Here is a 23,741-nt window from a genome sequence, read left to right on the forward strand (position 1 = left end):
CCTGATGTATTTCTTTAATATATAGATATATTTTTGAGTAGGTTGACTAGCTTTGACTTACTCATCGTAATGTCATACATGGTCTGGTTATATAAAACTATTACCAAACATATTCATCATCATATCGTGTATCTATTTTATTTATTTCAGGTTGGATTAATGACTTTCTGTGTTGGTCATTCTGGATACCATTGAGTAGGTTGACTTACTCAGCGTATCTCATACATGGTGTGGTTATACAAACCTATTATCAAGCATATCCATCGTCATATCGTGTATCTATTTCATTTATTTCAGGTTGGATTAATGACTTTCTGTGTTGGTCATTCTGGATACCATTGAGTAGGTTGACTTTATTTTACTCAGCGTATCTCATACATGGTCTGGTTATACAAACCTATTATCAAGCATATCCATTATCATATCGTGTATCTATTTCATTTATTTCAGGTTGGATTAATGACTTTCTGTGTTGGTCATTCTGGATACCATTGAGTAGGTTGACTTACTCAGCGTATCTCATACATGGTGTGGTTATACAAACCTATTATCAAGCATATCCATTATCATATCGTGTATCTATTTCATTTATTTCAGGTTGGATTAATGACTTTCTGTGTTGGTCATTCTGGATACCATTGAGTAGGTTGACCTTCTCAGCGTATCTCATACATGGTGTGGTTATACAAACATATTACCAAGCATATCCAACATCATATCATATGTCGGTGATGTCATCAGTAAGTGTTGTACATGTGTAGCTTGTAATTTGCGACATTCAGTACACATTTTACGGGACATTTTACCATCCCCGGGGCTCATGTTAATATTACTCAGTCCCATACAATCCGAAAGAATGATATTATACATCATGCATTGTACACCAGGTAAATGAATGCCGCTTGCTAATTAAGATCTGTTTGAGCTTATCCCGTTTCAGCTTTTCATTATCATTGCTGAACTGCGGTACAGCTCAACTGATCATACTTTTCCTACATTCGACCTTGCATGATTTTTGAGTTGACACAGTCATGAAAATAAGATACTTGACAGACCATTAGTAGCCCAGTTCTGAACCTTTTCATTGATCATTCATAACAATAGGTATCTGATGGATCAGTGAAGATAAGAAGGGATTATAATATATCCGTAACCTTGATATTATAGTACATCTCGAGGAAAAAGTGCAATGGACATGTTTTCATTTTATGTTTCAAATATCCCGCGCATGAAAATTGAGTATTTAACCCAAAATGGAAAATGGAACAATATTTATTGGAAATCTGTTTAACAGATTTTTTGACATCTTTTTCTGCACTGTATTATACCTAAATTAAGAAATTTGATAAATATTCAAAGAAAATATAGGTCATCCAAAAATGTTGATTTTTACACATTTTGGGGCAAAAAAGGAAAAATAAGCAAAAATATCAAAATCTGTTTTAACAGCTTCATTCATCAAGTCATAACAAACGGCCTACATGCTTAATTTCTAATAAAATATTGACATTGTGAAAAATATAGGTATTTATTGATTTTCATGTTTTTCTTGCAAATATGCTAATAATATGCAAATTGTGAAATTGCAAAATAAAGTTTCTACATAGCATACATCTTTCAAGTGTGATGTTCAAAATGACAGGCATCAAAAAGAGATTCGATGAAATGTAAAGGTGTAGTAACAATTTTGGCATGGACTGTCTGGTTAGGAAAAGTACGGTAAGTTGAGCTGTACGTCGTTTAATTTTCCCCTCCTTATAGTATTTTCTATTTGTTAAGGATCCTACCCAGTAGAACTAACCTAAACTCATTAGCCTATTTCTCAGTACATGCAGTATGACAGTTAATAAAAAAGAATACTCTCCATACATTCTCTCAAAATCATTTAATTTATTCATGTATGCTCACATTTTCATTTCATTCTGAAACTTGTTTACAAACCTATTATCAAGCATATCCATCGTCAAATCATATTTCGAAGCTTTTCGATAATATCACCCGTAAGTGGGTTTGTTAATCATTCACCTTCACTCAATAGCCTCATGATTTACGCAATCACATCTGAACTGGACCTGGGTACAGTGGTCGAAGAAGTTTAACATGTAGCTTGACTAGGCTCTTCCAAACCCGAGGTTTTTTAAATACGTTAGTAATTTCTAACTATGTATATAATGTGTATGTGCATGGGTTCTGGTAAGTCGAAAGTAATGTATTAAATGACTTTATTATAAAAGCATAATCTAAAATTCACCGTGCACCAGGCTACATCTACATTAAACGCAACTACACCAGTAGGTCTACCCTTACCCACACGACCTTATTCGACATCCACACGCCCACTCAACTACGCGCGCACGCACCAACCCCAGACACCCACCCACTTGAACCACTCACAGAACAAAACGCGTAAATGAAAATTAACATATATCAATTCTACATCTGAATTCTCGCCGTTACATTATTATTTTGAAAGCTCTTTCTTATACGTGTATGTTAAACTCATTATGTGTCACTTAATATAACGGGGGGTACTAAGTACAAATGACCATACGGGGACGTGCCGCAAATATGGGTAGCATTTTCGGCCTTTTGGTAAGCCAATTATGAATGGGTCCTTTTTTCATTTTTTTTTTTTTTTCAATTTTGTCGAAAAATTGCTAAATTTTGCCTCAATCTAGCCCAAATTTCGAAATTGTCCAAAAAACTTTGGGAAAATTTGTAAAAACTAAGACAATATGGGTTGAATTTGGCCGAAAATGTTGTATATTGGTATATTTATGGGTCCACTTTCAAATTCTCAGCGGCAAACCCCTACCAAAATCAAACTTGAGTACCCCCTCCCGGCAATAGTAGTTTCGCACAAGTTGCTTTAATTGATACCTCCTCTGAAACACATGTCATTCAAATCAAAAACATGCAGACAAGGCAAGCAGAAAGCACATGCAACACTAAATGTCGGAAATGTGAGTTGCACCGGGCCCAATTGCCAATTATGGAGAGACGAAGAATAACTTATATTTCTTTCTTATTCCAGTCTTACATCTTTTGTGGCAGTGTGATGATTTCTTACGCATCTGCAGGTTTACTCTCCATAGCTGTTGAATATCCATGCGCAGGATTGGAGAAACTGATATTAGGACATGAAAGTTCCAAAGCTAAATGCGACGAAGAAGTGTCACGCCGGAAGTAACAACGGTTACATAAATGTGTTTGGAGTTGATGAAAAAAAGAAAGAAATAATATTGATTATGCTTTTAAAATTTTTATTTAAGGGTGACTATTATACTGACTAAATTGATGTAACGATGCAATCCCGTTATATCATCTTATTGAAATTTAATCCTCTATTAAAGAGGAGTGTAGCACTCTCCGATAATATGCAATTTTGAATATATTTAATGTTCATATCAACATGCTGGATGATTTGGGTTTTAACAACACTGGATAACCCAAGAAAGCCTCTATTGAAGCTTATTTCCATTAGGCTCCAGTTGAACACCGGGATGGGTTGGGAACAGTCAGGGGTTAACACGGGGTTAACACCCTACTCTTTTGGAAACTGGCTGCGAGATACATGTACAGGTATGGCTCTCTGCACACGGGACCGACGGCTTAACGTCCCCTCCGAAGGACGGAGTACTTTTATGATTCATTTACCCATACTAAATGAACCATGTGGAGAGCGGAAGTCTTAAATTTAATCTACAGAAGTTGCCAATTAATTTCAGACTTTTGTTTCCAAGTCAATCCCAGCAACTCGCCACTGCCGGGAATTGAACCCGGGACCTCATGCACTAAAGGCAAGTACCCTATCCATTTCGCCACGCTCTCCTTGAATAAGTTCATCGGGACTGTTAGGTATCAAACTATTGGTAACAAAGTCCAGTAATTTACTCACGTTTTAGACGTTTCATCTTCCGATCGGAAGACTTCATCGGTAATGCGCCGATATAGCTACAATCCCACTCTCATCACGATGAAGGGACATATTCACTAAATTATGATACGATAAAGCTACTACAAAGAACATAACATTCTGGAGGTGGGAGTGTTGCTAGATCAGCGCATTACGAGGGGCAGTCACTCAGTATGTAATGAGAGTTGACTGCAAAACTCCATAATATGAACTATTTTCATGGCCTTTCTTTGTGATCACATAAACACGGTACCTTTGTCTTTCAAACAATATAAATTATGTAAAAATTATATCACACACTTGATTATGTAACGGCGTTAGCATAAAATCAATGATCTACAGTCACTGGCTGAAAATGAGTCGTTTTTTGTTAAGGGATCTAAAATGAGCATTTATTGCGTTTCGACAGTATTTTTTGTGGGACATGAGAGCACCTCAGACCTATCGAATTGCATTCTGAATACGAAGCATGTCTTTCTGATATCAAATAATTTACATTTTTTGAAATTCACAATATAATACAAATTTTATGACAAATTATAAAAATTGATATTTTTCAAATTTTTGATATATAACAGCCCTCTAATTAAATTATATAAATCTAATGACATATTCTTAAAGTGTATGTAGCAGGAAGGAAAAAGCCGACGGTTAATTGAAAATTTTGACCTTTCATATTGAAGATATGGATTTTTTCCCAAAAAGACCTAATTTTTTTTGGTGTTTTGGGAAAAAAATCCATATCTTCAATACGAAAGGTCAACATTTTCAATTGATCGTCGGCTTTTCATCCCACCTACATACACTTTAAGTATAAATCATCAGATATATAAAGTTTACTTCAAGTACTGTTAAATATCAAAATATCAATTTTAATGATTTGCCATAAAATGTGTATTAAATTGCGAATTTCAAAAATCAAAATTATTTGATATCAAAATGACATTCTTCGTATTCAGAATGCAATTCGATATGTCTGATGTGCTCTGATGTCCCAAAATAAATACTGTCCAAACGTTCATACCCTAGCCCTTAAGGGAAATAAGAGGCTGAAATGAGGTATTTTCGTATATTTTAGATTTTCTGGGGAATTAAAGTATGGAGTGCTGCCTTTTGAAATAGTAGTAGAACACAATCTTCCAGCTCATGAAATTATCTGAAAATAGCAGTTCGGTAAAAATATCAAGGTATCATTTACAAAATTATCCATATCTTGAAAAGTATTGATGCTATGTACATAATTTTAGTATCATTTTGAAGCTTATTGTCCCATGCTTACATTTATATTCAAATCATGAAATGTCAGAAATGCGACTTGTTCCTGGTTTTGTAAGAACGGGTCACATATGTGTTATTTTTGACAAAAATAATACTTTTCTTTCTATAAACATTTTGTTATTGCCAACAATAGTAAACGTGGATATTTTTTTTGTCAGTTCTGCTGACTAATCTTCAAACAATAAAACGGAAGTCTCCCTAGAAAATATGTTAAACCGTGATTGAAATATAAGTGTTATTCTACTCTTGTTACATTTTTACATCGTTTGAGTGAGAAATTTATTTAAAAAAAATTTCTGTTCATTTGAAATTTCTATTTACATAGCATTTTGTAATGTTTTAAGCCCTATTTACATGAATTTTTGCAATTTTCATACCTTTGCTTTTGTTCTGAGATTTTTGACGATATGCATGAGTGTTCATTTTACGCGGTACAAACTTGATGTACGAAATTGGTAAAAAGTAGCCCAATAGCGTTTGAACCCCAACTAGGAAAGACACCATATCACATTAACACCATGGGACCATGACCCCTTTATTTGCTTTTTAAAGCAAAAATGCAATTGCTAATCATGAAAGTCAAAGTGCCCCAACTCGTTTTCTGGACGATTTAGTTTGAGCCCGAACTAGTAAAGAAACCAAGTAAAGTTTTTCTGTTAAAGAGTTACACAAGCTCAGCAGTTTATGGCATAACATAATCCACGATAATAAAAGTGTCCAACTTTGACCATCTAAAAGATATGTAAGGACAAGGTCCTGGTATTAACATTTAGTAATTGTTAGTATTTTATAGTTTCTGCAAACCCGCCAGTTGACCAGGCCAACGATGTTAGACCTTTAACCAAGATGTTACTGATTCTACTAAACATTGTTTCCGTGATCTCTTTTATTTTTTGATGAACCATGAAATGGTATCAGCCTATATGAGTGTATCTTACTTACTTTGGTCTAAAATGGACATATCTTAAAATGCCACTAAGGTATGACCCCGTGAGTGGTGTCAAATGAAAGAGAAAAAAGTGAAGATTATAATTAAAATAATGTCCCAATTGGGGGTAACACTCCTCAAAAGACCTGGGTCAATATTCATAATTATGGGTCCTTTTCAAACCTTGAACTGCCAAGAAAGTATGACCCCCTGAGTGGTGTCAAATCAAAGTGAAAACGCCCACCTCATGAATATGTAAACCGGAAGTTACTTCGGTTGAACATTGACATTGGTCTACCTCTGACCTCTTGACCTTTTTTGAATTATCATTTTATTATTTTCAATATTTTTGTTTTCTTGAAATTTGTTTGGTCAAAATTCGACTTGATGACCGTTGACCACTTCCGGCTGACCTATGACCCGAAAGTGACCTCGTACCTATGACTTCTTAACCTTTGACCTCGCGACCCATGACTAGGAATTGGCCTCGGTTGACCTTTGACCTCGTGACCTGGAAGCAAACGTCCTGGTAGTTCATCTTACTACTAAAACCCTAAACATATCCCCAAACCCTACCGTAACTCTGAATCCTAACCCTAATTCATATCCCTAAATCCTACCTCTAACGCCACTAAACCCTACCCCTATGCCACAAGCCTAACTCTAAACCCTAACCCTAAATCACACCACCAACCCTAATCATAGTTCCTAACCCTAACTCAAAACACAAACATATTTTATATATTAGATCATCAAAAGTAATTGCAATTTCTAAATGTTTATTATTATTATTATTATCATTATTATTATTATTATTATTATTATTATTATTATTTTTAATTTTAATAAAAAATGGACTTCTACTACTACTACTACTACTAGTAGTAGTAGTAGTTCTAATAATAATTTTTATATACTTTTCCAAATATGGGGGGTGCGTACGGGCTAGGATAATAATAATAAGTCCTACATGTATAACATAGCATTTTTTTAGCTTTAATGTGTTGAATAACTTTTGAAATTTGTAAGTACATGTAGTTTGAATGCAAATATCCAATATCCGTATACTTCTATGCTTTTCTTCCACATAAGAAACCTTGATACGTATCAATATTGCACATGTACTTTTTTGTTTAAGGTGAACCGTGAACAATTGACCGATTAATTCGGTTAACCGCATGATAACAATAGAACATTGACAAGGATATTCATTGGTACGTGCAAGTATACAGTTTCACACGGTCTTTGCTGACTTAAGGTGGTACTACACCCCCTGATAAATTTTGTGACTAATTTTGCATTTTTCTCTGAAAGTAATTAGACACTGGTAATAAATGTTATGTATATTATTGGGGTAAGCAATCCAATTACTTCACTGAAATTTCAGTGATTCAATACAAGTGGTTCATTATATGTTAAGAAATAAGTGAGTCACTTAAAGGCCCACATAAAAATAACATATGTTGAAATAGGAGTATAAACTGACCAGTAGATACCAGTTGTAGTTCTACTAATTCATGGCATATTGGATTGGCTAGGGGAAAGTGAGCCCATATTTGCAAGACTATCCTTGTCTTCAAGGTGAAAGAAACCTACTCATGTTACTCTGGCCATGGTCTGGTCTGCTGCTTACCCAGGGAAAGATGACATTCCAATACTTTTTTACGTCGTCCCTGCATTAATTAAGGACTGAATTTTCATTTAAACTTCACTTTTGCTTAACCTTAAGTTTTTTAAATTAAAAAGCGACAAGACGCCGCTATATCGACACCAAAACTGGCATTAAAACTTGTTAAGTTAGCAGTAATTCGGACAATTTTATATAATCTATTTTAGTGATTAATAGGCTAGCATCTTTCATTTAGATTAGAACATGTCAATCTCACGAAGAAGACATGAACAGCACCATTGCACCCTTTCACGTAGTGATTTGGTGTACTGCACCCTTAACTTTGGCACAACGTTCACTGCGGGAATCAATGAGCAGTCATGCAGGAAAAGTGTGTGGCATGCTATTTCCAGGATCTGTGGTATAGCCATACCGTAGTTAGTTGCCGTGAAGGATTTCCGATCCGTCAATTCATGTTTAGTGTTGAAATAACCTCATAATAAAACCTGCGTAAAATGGACACCATGGATTGCAACGAAGCTATTACTCATCTTCTTCAGAATGATACGACAACGTCTATGCAAGGTATTTGTACTATGAAAGCTTACATAATTTTTTTAATTTATCATAAATCTGCTGTACTAAACCATGATATTTTTAGAAATATAAAGGGAATTCATACTGCGTAATCAAGCTTTAAGCTTACAAAATAATAGATATTATATTGATATCTGCTGTAAACTAAATTATCGACCATGATATTTAAAATTATTGACCGCCTGACCTTAGAGATATGGTATCACTGGATTCTTCAATATCCCAAAATTTATTCATATCCTGGTATGAAAATATCATACTGAGTATACCTATAGGCTACATAGTAAATTTACTTGTGACTGGTTGTAGACTGGTTCTATTTAGGAAATACAGGGTGTCTAAAAAGTAACATAAATAGAAATAAATATTAAAAATAGTTCCATCAAACTACTATTTTACCAGAGCGCTGAAAGACCATTGGCATTGAAAGACTACTTCAGGAAATATTGCCAATTATTTAAATAAAGGCTCCAAATTCCAAAGTGATCCAGGATTCAGGTGACTGTAAACCTAGACAAGAAACTCATTGAGTTTCTAAATTATTGTGCATTGTTACTTACAGGACTTACAAATTGTTACTTACAGGACTTACAAAAGTATATCTGTGATATATTTATATTGTTCCACACTCTCACTATATGATCAATGCAATTTTTGCCAATTTTGCTACCATTCACAAGATGCTGTGAATTACCAAATCGCAACATTTTAAAATAGCTGCGAACCTTATTAAAAGCTTTTCGAATAATGTTTTCACAAATACTTAAAAACACTTGTAAACAAGTTTAACAACTTTATTGTTCTGGCAACTTTTGAGCAATTTGTGCACAAAGTTTACGCAACTTTATACAACTGTGTATTACTGTTTTATTTCAGCACTAGATGCATTTGGTAAAGTGCCAGCTGGTGTTTTGGCTGAAACTTCCAATGGTTGGGCGACTATGACCAATGTACGTCTCTTCAAGATTTGCAATACTGCTCCATCAACTACGGTATAAATCAGCCTCAAAGTAACCAATCGGTAAGTACACTATGCTATAGTCGATTTTTGATAAATAAAAAATATGTTAGTAATCATGATGACCGCATTCAGTTGAACTCAAAATTATACAAATGTGTATCAAAAGTAAAGTATTCAATAAATGGCCATAAAAATAAAAAGTGGGCAATGATGAATCCAACACAGTTATCTGCTCGAAACATTGGTTGTTTTCTTTTTTGTTTGGTTTAGTTTGTCCGCTTTATGTGCGCAAGTGATTTTCATCACTTGTTCCGGTGTAATTTTTGTCTATCGAGCTTTACCTACTTCTATGCCTATATTGTTTTTTGTCCCCCTCTGCGTACCATCTAGTCTGTATTTTACTGTTTTCCCCACGTCAAATTGGTGTACCTAGCTCTTTTTCTTTCCGGTCAAAAAAGGTTTATATGAATAAGTGACAGTAAAAGTAAAATATGGGTATGTTATGGAATGCAACATACCTTGGCATAATTATAATGAGGGCTCATCATTTACTGAACAATTCTTATTTTGGGATCTACCGCTTTATTGATCGCTAAACCCCGAGTAAAAAATCACTTGGGAAGCTAGCAAACAAAGGGATTACTGAAAAGATCACATGTGGAAAATCTATCAAGTGTGCACAAATTAATATAAATCGGAGTTTTGTGTATGTAATAGCTAATAGCAATCCAATAACTGTGTCGGAAATTTGTTGAGCTTTTGACAGAAGTGGTGTAACAAAATGTGCAGAACATAATATTATTTCGGCTTATTTTTGCCCTTTTATCCTGAAATTGGCTAATTTGTGGTCATATGTTTTGACTGCTTGGGTTACACGTATAGCTATATACGAATCCAATTTCACGCATTCCTGCACCTCAATAGCAGCCATAACTGAGTCCCCGTCGCCTCCATCTCACCTAAAATGTGAAATGATGCGACTTTGGAGGGTATTTTAAACTGCATTCTATCACCCGTGTAACCCCCGTGTTACACGTAGACAAACGAATGATGACAGTTTACAACACAAAAGAATCTAACATCGAATTTTAAGCGGCTTTAATCCACCCAATTGGGCAGTCACAAGACCAGTTTGGTGCTGCGGGGACCCAGTAACGGCCGACCAAATCCTGACCATGACTTGGCTCGTTGGATTCGTCTATAAGTATCTTTTTCCTAATTTTGTTTTCCATCAATACACAGTTGCAGCTCATGTATGGCGTGTGCGTTCCTAACGTGTGTTCAGATGATCAAATCGTACAATATGTAGACAATCTTACCCAGTGTAAGTATATCCCTATCGGTTTACTCTTCACATCATTAGTTTCTCGTACGTGGACGCGGTTGTAGGCCTAGCTATGGTAGCATCAACTGTTGTGCTTGCAGGTAGGCTAGATCCACCAGTCCTCGAATACTCACGCGCGACCGCGACTGTTCCACTGTGCTTATAAGGCAACGTGAAGGATTGTGGGTAAAAAACATCGCCATTAGAGGCCAGAAGGATTCAGGCTAGCTTGCAGGTTAGAAACGACCATTTTGTTCGGACATGTTAAATAATTTCGAGATCGGGATAGAGGGACTCAGGCTAGTGGACGCGGTACGTGAACACATGACGCCATTAAGTATAGGCATGCGTACGAAAAACACTGTCCAAGTTATTATTAATAGTTCATTAGCAACTGTTTTTTAGAAATATTTAAAAAATATTTTGAGGATACTACACTTCTTTAGTCTCACGAGACAATAATAATGGCATCGGGGCTTTGGATATTACCGAAATATCATGAATATGTATATAATAACTTATAGCCATTTCGTATTTTGCCATTCTCCTTGCAGCAATACCCGAGTTACAATTTCTTAGCTTAAAGACACCTATGTTTGCCGATTCGCCGGTGATTTGTCAGCATTTTCCACAACGAACTTATGATGCCGGATTTATATGTTTTACGTAAATATGTTTTTACCTATATTATATTATGCCTATATTAACCCCACCCAGGACACATTGATACGACGATGATGATGACCATGATGTTGATGTGATGATGATGATGATGATGATAATGATGATGATGATGATGATGATGATGATGATGACGACGATGTTGCTGCTGTTGCTGCTGATGATGATGATCACAATGGTGACGATGACGACGACGACGATGATGAGGTTTTTGCTGACACGATCATGATGATGATAGCAAGGAAAACGACGATGATTATTATTATTATGATGATGATGCGGATTTCGACGACGACGATGATGAAGATCCAGATGATGATGGTAATTATAATGATAAAGATACCGAATTGGAACCATCTGATGACCTATCGTATCATAATTTATTTTCAGTGTTTTCTGCCTGATTTTAGCCATTTTGATGTTGTCAGGTGCAGCTCTTGACGTCTTCCAGAAGTACAAGAAAAGAAAGATGATCAAAGACAGTAAATTACGGTTACCATCCCCCAAATCGTATGGCAGTACAGGAGAAACCAATAACGTAACCATGGTAACTGATTCTTCACTTGAAGAACATAAACCTTTAATGGATCATGAAGTCCAAAATATCAAAAGTAGCCCTGCCGAAATAGCGGGTTCTAAACCAGGTAAGTCACATGTAATATGTGAAGGAGCATTACATTCAACGAAGTTATTTACCATATTGAACAAAATAAAAAAACTTTGTACAAGAGTGTATTAAATTGGTAACCATGGTAACATAATCTTTTCTGTAATACTTCTGTACTTTAATAATCATGATAATATGTCAATTATTTAAGGGTATCGTACTATCCGCAAATAGATTCATCAGGATTGTCCATTGAAATTATATGAAAATGTTCTTAAACAAATCCAAATAAAGGTGATGTTAACATACCTCAATGACGTTTCGTCATTCTCAATCTCACTTCCAATCTCACCATCCCTTGCAACACAAGCTTAGTGTTATCCGGACTCTAATCTCTAATGGACAGAAAAGATAAAGTGGTCACCGAGGAGAAAGACAGAGAGCTGGAGGAATTAAAAATAAAGGAAGCTCTTTCGCGTTGTGGCTACCTGGAGTGGGTTGGGCCTTCAAAACAGTTCACAAACCCAGTAAGCCAAAAGTCAGTGGTCAATCGCAAACCAAATGCCGGGGTTTTGTGTACCTCCCTTACAAGCAGGGCCTGTCGGAGAAGACCAGAAGAATCTTTAAGAAACACGGTTAACAAGCGAAAGATAAACGTGATACCAAAACAACAGCAAATCCTATATCGGCGAGACTTCTAGAATTTTCGGCACAAGAATGAGAGAATTTAAAACGGAAACTGATTTGGCATCAGAAAAACCATATACCAGGGTCCAAAGAAAATCATCTGTTGAAAGTGCCCCTAGGAAATCCGCTCTCACGGACCATGTCGCTGAGGATAATCATGTGATAGGCTGGGAAGAAGCCAAAATAAGAGACATTGAAACTAACAGGAAAAGGAGACACATTAAGGAATCAATATGGATAAGAAGGAGGAGACAGGCTAATACACTCAACAGGAATTGTGGCAAACACTTCCTTCCGCATATTTATGATCAGTTATTGATAGCGCCATCTACGTCAGCTACCAATAGGAAGCAGCCGACGTCAAAGGTCAAAGCTGGTCATTCAATTTGAGAAAGTGCTATGACACAGCACGAAACGTCATTGAGGTATGTTAACATTACCTTTATTTGGATTTGTTTAAGAACATTTTCATATAATAGGTATCGTACTATTATCTGATAAGATTATTCATATCTAATGTTTTTTATTATGTTTATTCTAGGATTATTTCAAGAAGTTCTTCTGTGTTTTGCTTTCAATCGAAACTTATCCAAACTTCTGGATACCACCGTTGGTCAGTCTCAATCCATTGGATGTCTGCATGGTATACGTGTTATCAGCTTAACATGGGTAGCTCTTGGACATACGTTTATATTCAATTTTATGCCTGGAACTGGTTTGTATAATTCACTATAATTGGAACTAAACATGTGTCATATTCTTTACTGTGTACATTGAATATAAAAACCGTCATTATATCGTGGTCTCCCTGGTGAATTCAAGTCAACAAATTTCTATAAAATTATGATATTTTCTACCCCACAAACTGCAGTTTTATTTTAGGTGAGGAGCTCTATTTTTCGCAGTTAGCCTTCCAGGACAAGCCTAGAAGTAAAAGTCCGCAGTCATGTAACCCGCTCTAACTTGGATCTTGTTATGATAATTTGAATGATAAGGTCCTTTGCAGAATCTTGTTAGCCCCATTTTGATACCAAATTTTCTACCAACCACTCTAAAATGATCAAGATTGATACCAGTATATGACACTTGGTGCATTTTTATAAGTTACAAATCAAAACGATGCACGCGGTCGAAATTGCTAAGCGTGGGGAAGTTTGCTTGCTTGCGATGGCCCCCAAGTGCCGGTATAATGCGCGGTTTATTCAACTGTTAATTGGAAACGCATGGATGAGAGATGAGAATGAGGCGCCACTGTGTGGTCGTGGTAAACAACAATGTTGGACCAAAGATACTCAATTGAGTATCTTTGGTTGGACATAACAGATATTGAGGTGAACCATTTTTACAAACAGCTACAAAGCAGCAGGACTCAAATGACACCTTTGCTTCTCATTTTTATAAAATCTTTATGAACAGAGGGGAACAGAGTCCATTACAAAAAGTTCGAGGACATCTCCCATTCAGCGTGTGTAGTGAATTGACTACGTAAAAATCACACACTCATCGGTATAGGCTAACTGAACGTATCCACTCCTTTCGAAAGCTGTATCTTGCTAAACAAATTTACTTAGGCCAATATATCACAATTAATATTGATTTGAATATGTTATCTTCATATTACATGCAAAAACAATATTTAAAAACTCTAAAAACGACCCACGTACCTGATGTAATTTCAACCAAGAATTTCACTGTTTCGTAGTGATTTAAGGCCCGATAATGCCATTGACAAGACATGGCACCATGCGTTCAGCGCTGACATGTACAGAAAGCTGTGTGCTACCATTAATACTACAGTAACTTACAGTCCATTCATAACAATATCAAACTCACTCGATAGTATGGACCATAACGTATATTTGACATCATTCAGGTATTTTCCTGTATGTACCGTGCAATATTTATATTATATTGGATGGCATTGAGGGTTGTATGAGAATATACTGCACGCGCCATGAATGATATTCAACGTGCCGGTCTGCACAGGACCCTATCAATCAAATTGTCATAACAAGATCAGTTTTTTTGTGTTGGACGGGTTACATGACTGCGGACTTTCTTTATTTGAGGGGTTTATATTCGGGAGGGGAGGGGTAGGGTGTCACTCAATTAAAATAGATGACAGGGATGTGCAGCCACATTAGCGGTTTTTATTTTTGATGCCACACAAACGAATTTGATAATCTCTGCTCACCGATTCATGACCTTGGTTTTTCCTCCAACACTAACATGATTTCCTTAAAGTTGTAGTTACTTTAATATACTACTTTAATAATTATTTAAATTGATTGTGATTCCCTATTTTTGCATTTTCCTCTATGTAGAAAACCCATCAGCACTGTTAGACATGATACCCAGTTTCTTCTTTCAAGCCGTTTGCAATGCATACTCAGCAGTGGACACATTTTTCTTTATGAGGTATGTAAATCGACCCTAATAATACCTTTCTTCGTCGGCAAAAGAAAAGAAAATATCGAAAGTGTACCTATTTTATAAACTGGCTTACAGTAAGCTGAAATACGTAATCGTTTTACGAACAAATATTTTTGCATTTTCCTTAAATTGTTGAACCGTTTTTATTATATCCAGCGGGTTTCTACTGTCTTATGTCACATTTACCCGGATGGCGAAATCCAACGGGAAAATTTCATGGCTGCTTTTCTACTTTCATCGAATATGGAGGTTTGTTATTTATTTCTTGTACAACTACTATTGTAGACCAAAAGAAAAGTTCTTTGTAGTGTAAAAATCAATGTATAATGAGAAAGAGAGTGTATGTGCGAGAAGGAGGGGTGGGGGGAGACGGATAAGGAGGGAGAAGAAAGGGAAGGGGGTACGCTATGACAGGCATTCAGGACCATTAAACTTTTACATTTTTTGGCCTTGTGCTCCCTCATGTTTCCACGATCCATTGAGATATCTGTTGACGATTCTGTTGTTGTTGATTTCAGAATCACTCCATTATACGCATTTGTTATCCTCTTCATGATCTACCATCATCCATACTTCGGAGATGGTCCAAAGTGGTACCTATCACTATACACAGATTCACAATGCGAAAGGTATTGGTGGCGAAATCTTCTCTACATTAACAACTTCTTTCCAGCTGCGGATATGGTAAGAATGTGATCAAGATAAATATGTTATTTGTGACTATTTGATGATGCACTTACTTAAAGACATAATTATAAATACCTATTTAGGATATATAAATTACACTTGATTGGGGGGGGTGTCAGCCTAATGCTTATGTTTAAGAGTCTTTGAGTTTTGAGAGTCCATGCTCACGTATGATACCCCCTTGTCACGTATGATACCTCCCCGGGTTGTACACTAGGACAACATTTTGTGCATGTGCTTGTACTTGCTCATATCTAAGACGCATAATAGAACAATGAAAATGACAAGTTTTATTTCTTCTTTAACCTGGGACACTCAATCAGTTGAAAACACAATTAATCATGTGTACTGAGGCCCAGTATATACATGCTATATGGGAATCATGATTTTTCTGTTTTATTTTTCAGTGCATGCAGTGGTCATGGTATTTAGCATGTGATATGCAATTTTTCATCATATCTCCATTGATTCTTCTTACCTTATTCAGGTATAGGTACAATTAAATGAATAGTTTATAGATTATGCGCTTGTGATGATGATGATGATGATGATGATGATGATGATGATGATGATGATGATGATGATGATGATGATGATAATGATGATGATGATGATGATAATGATGATGATGATAATGATGATGATGATAATGATGATGATGATGATGATGATGATGATGATGATGATGATGATGATGATGATGATGATGATGATAATGATGATGATGATGATGATGATGATGATGATGATAATGATGATGATGATGATGATGATGAAGAAGATGATGATGATGATGATGATGATGATGATGATAATGATAATGATGATGATGATGATGATGGTGAAGAAGATGAAAATGATGATGATGATGATGATGATGATGATGATAACGATAATTATAACGAAGACGATGATAATGATTGCGATGGTGATAACGATAATAAAATCGGCGACGACGACCGCAATGATAATGATGATAAGATGATGGTGATAAAGATAATTATAACAACGACGATGATAATGATGATGAAGATGATAATGTTATATATTATAACTCATCCAGTCGTAGAAACAGAAGGGGAATTGTAAATGATTTTGTACATTTTCATCCAATCTCATTGGACTTCATCTGGCAACTGCGAAGAATCTCCGTGATTGATCGTAATCGGAGACTGGTCACGTGTCAGCCGGCAAGGAATATTGATTATTGATGAATCCCATGCATGTGAAAGCTGAAATCTCAGGTCCCCTCGTTTGTTGAGGGATGGCTTCTCCACTCATTCTCAAATAGCTTCTCGAACTCCCCGTTCAAACCACCTTTCCTTACGATCTAGTATGGTAACATCCTCCAAATCAATTTGGTGTCCGGATGTTTCGCGTGAGTATATAATACTTTAATAGCGGAATCCGGCTGCCTATCACTAGAACTCGGACGCCTATGCTGTCCAAGCCTGGCTTTGAGGGATTGTTTTGTTTTACTTACGTATGTTTCTGTGCAGTCCGGATCCCCGCACTTAAAACCGTAAACAAGGTTGGATTGTTTGTCTCTCGGCGGCTTGTCCTTAACATGGACTAGTTTTCCGCGTAATTTGTTTACCGGTTTAAACGCTGTTGAAATACCGAAAAGGTAAATGTTCTTGACTCTTTCCGAGACACCAGCACAATAGGGGATGGTGATCAGGGTTTTACGAGTGGTTTGTTCAGGATCTTCATTGGGGTCACTTTATTAGCATCTGTCTTAGATCATTTGGCCTGCTCGAAGGCCCAGTCCGGATAACCGCACTTCCATAAAGTTCCTTCGATGTGGTCTTTCACTACCGCCTTTGGCTTTGGTCGCTTATGATAGATTCAGCGCGGTAGTGAAGGGTCCGTATAACGCCAAGTTTGTGGACGAGTGTATGGTGCGACCCAAACTGTAGGTGATGATCAGTGTGGGTCGGCTTGCGATAAATTACTGTTGTGAGCTTACGTTCGTTGTTAATCTGGACATGGCAGTCAAGGAACGCGAGTTTGTTGTCCGTGCACTTCTCTTGTGTGAATTTGATATTGTCGCTGATGCTGTTAATATATGTGAAGAAATTGTCCTGTTCGTGTCTGTTAATAACAACAAAGTTGTCGTCTACGTAGCGTAGACAAAGTTGTGGTATGTCTCTAGTGTATGCTGTTCAAACCATTCAATAACCAAGTTGGCAACTATATAATTGTCTATAAATTGTTGGAAAAATAGGTCGCAGCTGTTGTGCTTCAATAATATGGTCAATACTCCCAAGTTTTCTTATTTGGCAAGTTGTTTTCAGCGTTCACATGCATGGAATTCATCAATAATCATTATTCCTTGCCGGCTGACACGTGACCAGTCGCCGATTACGATCAATACAGGAGAATCTTTGCAGTTGCCAGATGAAGTCCAATGAGATTGGATGAAAATGTGCAAAATCATTCGATTCAGTATTTTCTTCATAATTCACCTTCTGAAGATGATAATTATAATGTCGATGATGATTATGATATGACGATGATTATGACGCAGCGACGACGGCGACAATAATGATTTGATGATGATCAGCATGATCAGGGATGCTAAAAGTTTTGTTACACACAGGTCTGAAACCGCTGGCATACTCGTTGCGTCCGTTATGTTCTTCGCTAGCTTGGTAGTGACAGGTTCTCTAGTGGGCAAGAATCACTTCATAACAAATTCATATGGGACACTCTTCGGACTTCAACCTTCGTAAGTATAGAATCACTTCATAACAAATTCATATGGGACGACCCTCTTTGGACTTCAACCTTCGTAAGTATAGAATCACTTCATAACAAATTCACATGGGACCCTCTTCGGACTTCAACCTTCGTAAGTATAGAATCACTTCATAACAAATTCATATGGGACCCTCTTTGGACTTCAACCTTCGTAAGTATAGAATCACTTCATAACAAATTCACATGGGACCCTCTTCGGACTTCAACCTTCGTAAGTATAGAATCACTTCATAACAAATTCACATGGGACCCTCTTCGGACTTCAACCTTCGTAAGTATAGAATCACTTCATAACAAATTCACATGGGACCCTCTTCGGACTTCAACCTTCGTAAGTATAGCTTTCCATTTCGTTATAGTTTTATACCCCTATAGTCATTTTCGAATCGGGCCGGCCAGTAGAACTAGAACTGTCCATATCCAAAATATAGGACACTTTTGGCACATAAATCATTATACAAGTTATTCATCAATGCCTTATATCTTCTGCTGATGGCAAGTAGTTCATCAATGCCCTTTCAACTGCTTGTGTTATAGCAAGTAGTATTCATCAATCGCTATCTACCGCTGATTGATGATAGTAAGAATAGTTCATCAATGCGCTATCTATTGATGATAGCCAGTAGTTTATCAATGCCCTATCTACTGCTTATCGTGGTGGGCTCAAACGACGGATGGCTGTTTCACGCGGTATAATTACGAGGGCAATGCGATCAGAGGATTTGAGCCCGATCTAAGCTTAGGGGTATTTGAAAAATGTGTATTTTGTATCAATGTCATGTTGAAGCTGAAATCTGGTCACCCACAAAATACGTCATCTTCCTCTCCCTGGTTATAGTTTCCTCATTCTACTGTTCTAAAACTAATATTGCTATTAATTAAACATACATTTAATATCGATTTCGAACATCTTTGTACATATGCATTTTACAGGCCCGGTGGGAGTTCTTCCATGAATAATTATTTCGAGCTGGTGTACATTCAACCCTACTCTCGAATTACTCCTTACTTAATAGGAATGATCATGGGTTACGTCATTTATAGGCAAGCAAACGAACATCTACGCGTACGCCTTTCTTCGGTAAGCGCAAAAATTATTCTCGAAGACCGAAATAAAAAGACTAGTTTCAGTTTGCGCCTGACGTCAGGGCAAATGCGTGGCGTGATTGGTTGCTGACCTGCGCAATGCGGCATATTTGGCCTGGCTGACAGGACGTCATACGCAAACTAGTCTTTTTTTAAATTCGGTCTTGCATTATACAATGTTACAAGAACCACAACTTGTCGTGTTTATTGTATAAGCCCGGGGCACTCAACTTTAGAAGTGACGGGTATGTGGAAGAAGGGACCTATCACCTATAAATGTTGTTTAAAAAGGAGGTCATTGGGTATAAAATTTGGAAAAAAGGGGTCATCGGTAAGAAAATTTCAAAAAAATCAGCAAAATTCTATTGTTTCCAAATTTGACAAATTTACAATACAAATTTGCTGAAATAAACGGAATTTAAAAGTTTGTGAATTATTTTTATTGCATTTTGATGACAAAATTCCAGAAAGAAAGGTTTTCGTAACATTCAATCAAAAACATTTTTTAAAAACTTCTTGCCAAATATTTAACTAAATGTTGTGTTGAGGAAATATTTGGCAAAATCTGTTTACAAAATATATTTTACAATACCATTATAAAGTAGTGTGTTTTCATACAAAACGTTTTAAAAACGTTTTCATTACCTTAAAATATTCACTTTTTCCCGGATCTGGATGTCTTATTTCGTACCTTATTCAGATTGTTGTGTCTGTTGGGTGGGCTTTAGCCTTTGCAGTAGGTATAAGCGTCGTATATGGGACATACACCAGCTATGGGGATGTGCCATTCCAAAGTGTATGGAGCAACGCAGTAAATGTCCTGTATGGGACTTTCAGCAGATTGGGATGGTCACTGGCTTTGTCGTGGGTCGTATTCGCTTGCTATTACGGCTATGGAGGTAAGATACTTGCTGACGTGCGGAGGCACTGAGCATGCGGAATGCAAGTAGGTTTATCAGGGATGCACTGTCCGATTGGTTTTTTTCCACCTCCATCTCACTAATGACTCATTTCCCCTTGTATATCATCCAATGACCTCCTTTTCAAGTGAGACTTGACCGATCATGAACCAATTTCGTTCACGACCATTTTCTCCCATTTTGGAAGAATATCATTTTGTATATAAATTTTCACAGAAAGCAATACAAAATTGATTAATTTTGCACAAAAGGAGCTACAAGTTATTCAATTCTTAGCGTATGAAAATTTTAAGGGCCTCTCATCGAATGACTATAGCTTTCAGATTTGCTGTTGATCTGTTTTTCACAGAAGAAAACGAGTTTCAACTTCGCAACCTTCTATAAAATTCAATGCAGGGATCTTCTGAGAATGGTATCAACATTCAAAGTACAGGCAGTAGCTAATACCTTAATCTAAATCACAAAATATCGCTAACAGCGCTGTGCTGCAACGTATCATTTCCGCGACCATGTCATTGAGTTGTTGAGAACGGGAATACTCCATAGGCGTAGATCCGGGTGGGGGGAATCCACCAATATTTCGATAAAGGGGGATGGTTCATGGTCCATACAATCATCTCCCATGACGCCTGTATGTTGGTTTCTGACCACATTAACCTCATATTTGGCTATTTTTGCGCTAACTTGTCGCCAAAAGGTGCGGAACACACTATAAAAGGTGCTGGACTATACTTTAAGAAATGTTTTCCAACCTTATCCGCCTCCCATGTCAAAAAGAAATCTACGCCGTCACGAAAATGACCCAGGCCAAAATCAGCTGCTATCGAGTTCACCCAATCAGCAAACACACAAACACACTGTTTATTATTAAATAGAACAACTGATGATTATTAATTAGTGCAGTATGACTATCAATCAAAATCACTATACAACATTATACAACAATTAAACTTAAAATGCTAAGCCTGGAGAACTTAACTGGCTGACTTTCTGATAAGATATCTTTGATGATCTCAGTTCTTGATCCAATATCCGGCAATGTCCAAGAGCCTGTCTACCCAAGAGAAACCCCTGGTCTACCAAAGTCTCAGTCCTGAAGACTACGGTTCACTATCCTAGCAGCTGTGCTAGTGTTTTCCAAACGGTCTCCTATGTTGACCGTAAGCTTCTCTCTCCCTCTCTCGGAGATCTTTTGAGCAAGCTTTCTGCCCCACTTAGCAGTCAGATAACACACTCTGTTAGCCCAGCAAAATACCACAGTTCGTTGATGGAGATATTTCAGTCTGTCACTTCTTTAAGTTGACAAGACATTCAAGTGCTATTGGCTTTCACTACTGGCTTTGGAGTATTTTCTTCTCTCCAACTCACACAAGAACCGCGAAACGAAGTTTGAAGACTTCCCACAATAATGGCATCTTTTGTACTACCACTGGCTAACATAAGTTTCAAAGAGTTCCCTCTTATAACTTTAAAACTGCTGCTCCAATCATTTAATCTCCAGGCCTTACATCTAATTTATCACCATTCTAGAACAATCCCCCACCAATTACAGTACATTACATAATTTCTAAATATAGCTCATTAGATCACCACAAGCCAATCACAATCATTAATCTGTGTACATCATTTCTAAATTTAGCACATTACCTCAACACAAACCAATCAGATTACATTAGAGTGTATAGCGCCACCACATAATGTTCTAGCAATCACGATCATTATCATGATTATAGTAATATCCAGGAATTTCAACATGTAACTAGATATGAATTTCTTGTTCACTTTATTAGAATTCTAGAATATTCCATGTACAAACAAATGGAGATAAATATCAGAACTAGTGCAAACTAATGTCTGATGACAAAATACTTAACTTTGAATAAATATTGTGGAATATTTTGGGGACACATATTAAGCATCGGAAGACTCCGTGGACGACAAAGAGAATCGGTGATATTCCAAATGTTTCAAGATACAATTCTATTGAACTAAAATTAAATAAAAAATACCTTTAAAAAGGGATGTGCTGGGACAAATTGCTCACAATGAGTAATATCATATTTTCTTTAATAAACTCTGTCAAAATTATTTTGAAGAACATAGATTAGGGTGTTTTTGGATCAATAACTTGTTGGTCATTCTGGATACCATTGAGTGGTTTGACATCCTCAGCGTATCTCATACATGGGCTGGTTATACAAACCTATTATCAAGCATATCCATCTTCATATCGTGTATCTATTTCATTTATTTCAGGTTGGATTAATGACTTTCTGTGTTGGTCATTCTGGATACCATTGAGTAGGTTGACTTCCTCAGCGTATCTCATACATGGGCTGGTTATACAAACCTATTTCGAAGCATATCCATCTTCATATCGTGTATCTATTTCATATATTTCAGGTTGGATTAATGACTTTCTGTGTTGGTCATTCTGGATACCATTGAGTAGGTTGACTTACTCAGCGTATCTCATACATGGGCTGGTTATACAAACCTATTATCAAGCATATCCATCATTATATCGTGTATCTATTTCATTTCTTTCAGGTTGGATTAATGACTTTCTGTGTTGGTCATTCTGGATACCATTGAGTAGGTTGACTTACTCAGCGTATCTCATACATGGTCTGGTTATACAAACCTATTATCAAGCATATCCATCTTCATATCGTGTATCTATTTCATTTATTTCAGGTTGGATTAATGACTTTCTGTGTTGGTCATTCTGGATACCATTGAGTAGGTTGACTTACTCAGCGTATCTCGTACATGGTCTGGTTATACAAACATATTACCAAGCATATCCAACATCATATCATATGTCGGTGATGTCATCAGTAAGTGTTGTACATGTGTAGCTTGTAATTTGCGATATTCAGTATTTTACGGGACATTTTACCATCCCCGGGGCTCATGTTAATATTACTCAGCCCCATACAATCCGAAAAAAGGATATTATACATCATACATTGTACACCAGGTAAATGAACGCCGCTTGCGAATTAAGATCTGTTTGAGCTTATCCCGTTTCAGCTTTTCATTATCATTGCTGAACTCCGGTACGTCGTTTAATTTTCCCCTCCTTACTTATAGCATATTCTATTTGTTAAGGATCCTACCCAGTAGAACTAACCTAAACTCATTAGCCTATTTCTCAGTACATGCAGTATGACAGTTAATAAAAAAGAAAACTCCTCATGTCAAAAATGTTCCCTGTTTTGTGGGAGCGGGTCACAATTGGAAAAACACGAACTAAAACTT

General features: G+C 36.7%; 2 protein-coding genes across 2 annotated transcripts in view; both read left to right on the plus strand.

The window, feature by feature from the left end:
* The window catches only part of LOC140164595 (nose resistant to fluoxetine protein 6-like), a 30,394-nt gene extending 27,179 nt beyond the window's left edge, over positions 1-3,215 (plus strand). Inside the window, exons 14-15 of the mRNA XM_072187915.1 lie at positions 598-740; positions 3,035-3,215. Coding sequence (XP_072044016.1) covers positions 598-740; positions 3,035-3,190 — 299 coding nt within the window. The 3' untranslated portion in view covers positions 3,191-3,215. The remainder of the gene's footprint in view (positions 1-597; positions 741-3,034) is intronic.
* A 4,818-nt stretch (positions 3,216-8,033) lies between these two features.
* The window catches only part of LOC140164601 (nose resistant to fluoxetine protein 6-like), a 39,124-nt gene continuing 23,416 nt past the window's right edge, over positions 8,034-23,741 (plus strand). The window contains exons 1-8 of the mRNA XM_072187928.1: positions 8,034-8,316; positions 9,205-9,349; positions 10,532-10,613; positions 11,168-11,279; positions 11,685-11,938; positions 13,130-13,303; positions 14,913-15,006; positions 15,178-15,270. Of these exons, the coding sequence (XP_072044029.1) occupies positions 10,541-10,613; positions 11,168-11,279; positions 11,685-11,938; positions 13,130-13,303; positions 14,913-15,006; positions 15,178-15,270 (800 nt within the window). The 5' untranslated portion in view covers positions 8,034-8,316; positions 9,205-9,349; positions 10,532-10,540. The remainder of the gene's footprint in view (positions 8,317-9,204; positions 9,350-10,531; positions 10,614-11,167; positions 11,280-11,684; positions 11,939-13,129; positions 13,304-14,912; positions 15,007-15,177; positions 15,271-23,741) is intronic.

The sequence above is a fragment of the Amphiura filiformis genome, chromosome 1 (genome assembly GCF_039555335.1).
Source record: "Amphiura filiformis chromosome 1, Afil_fr2py, whole genome shotgun sequence".
Lineage (NCBI taxonomy): Eukaryota > Metazoa > Echinodermata > Ophiuroidea > Amphilepidida > Amphiuridae > Amphiura > Amphiura filiformis.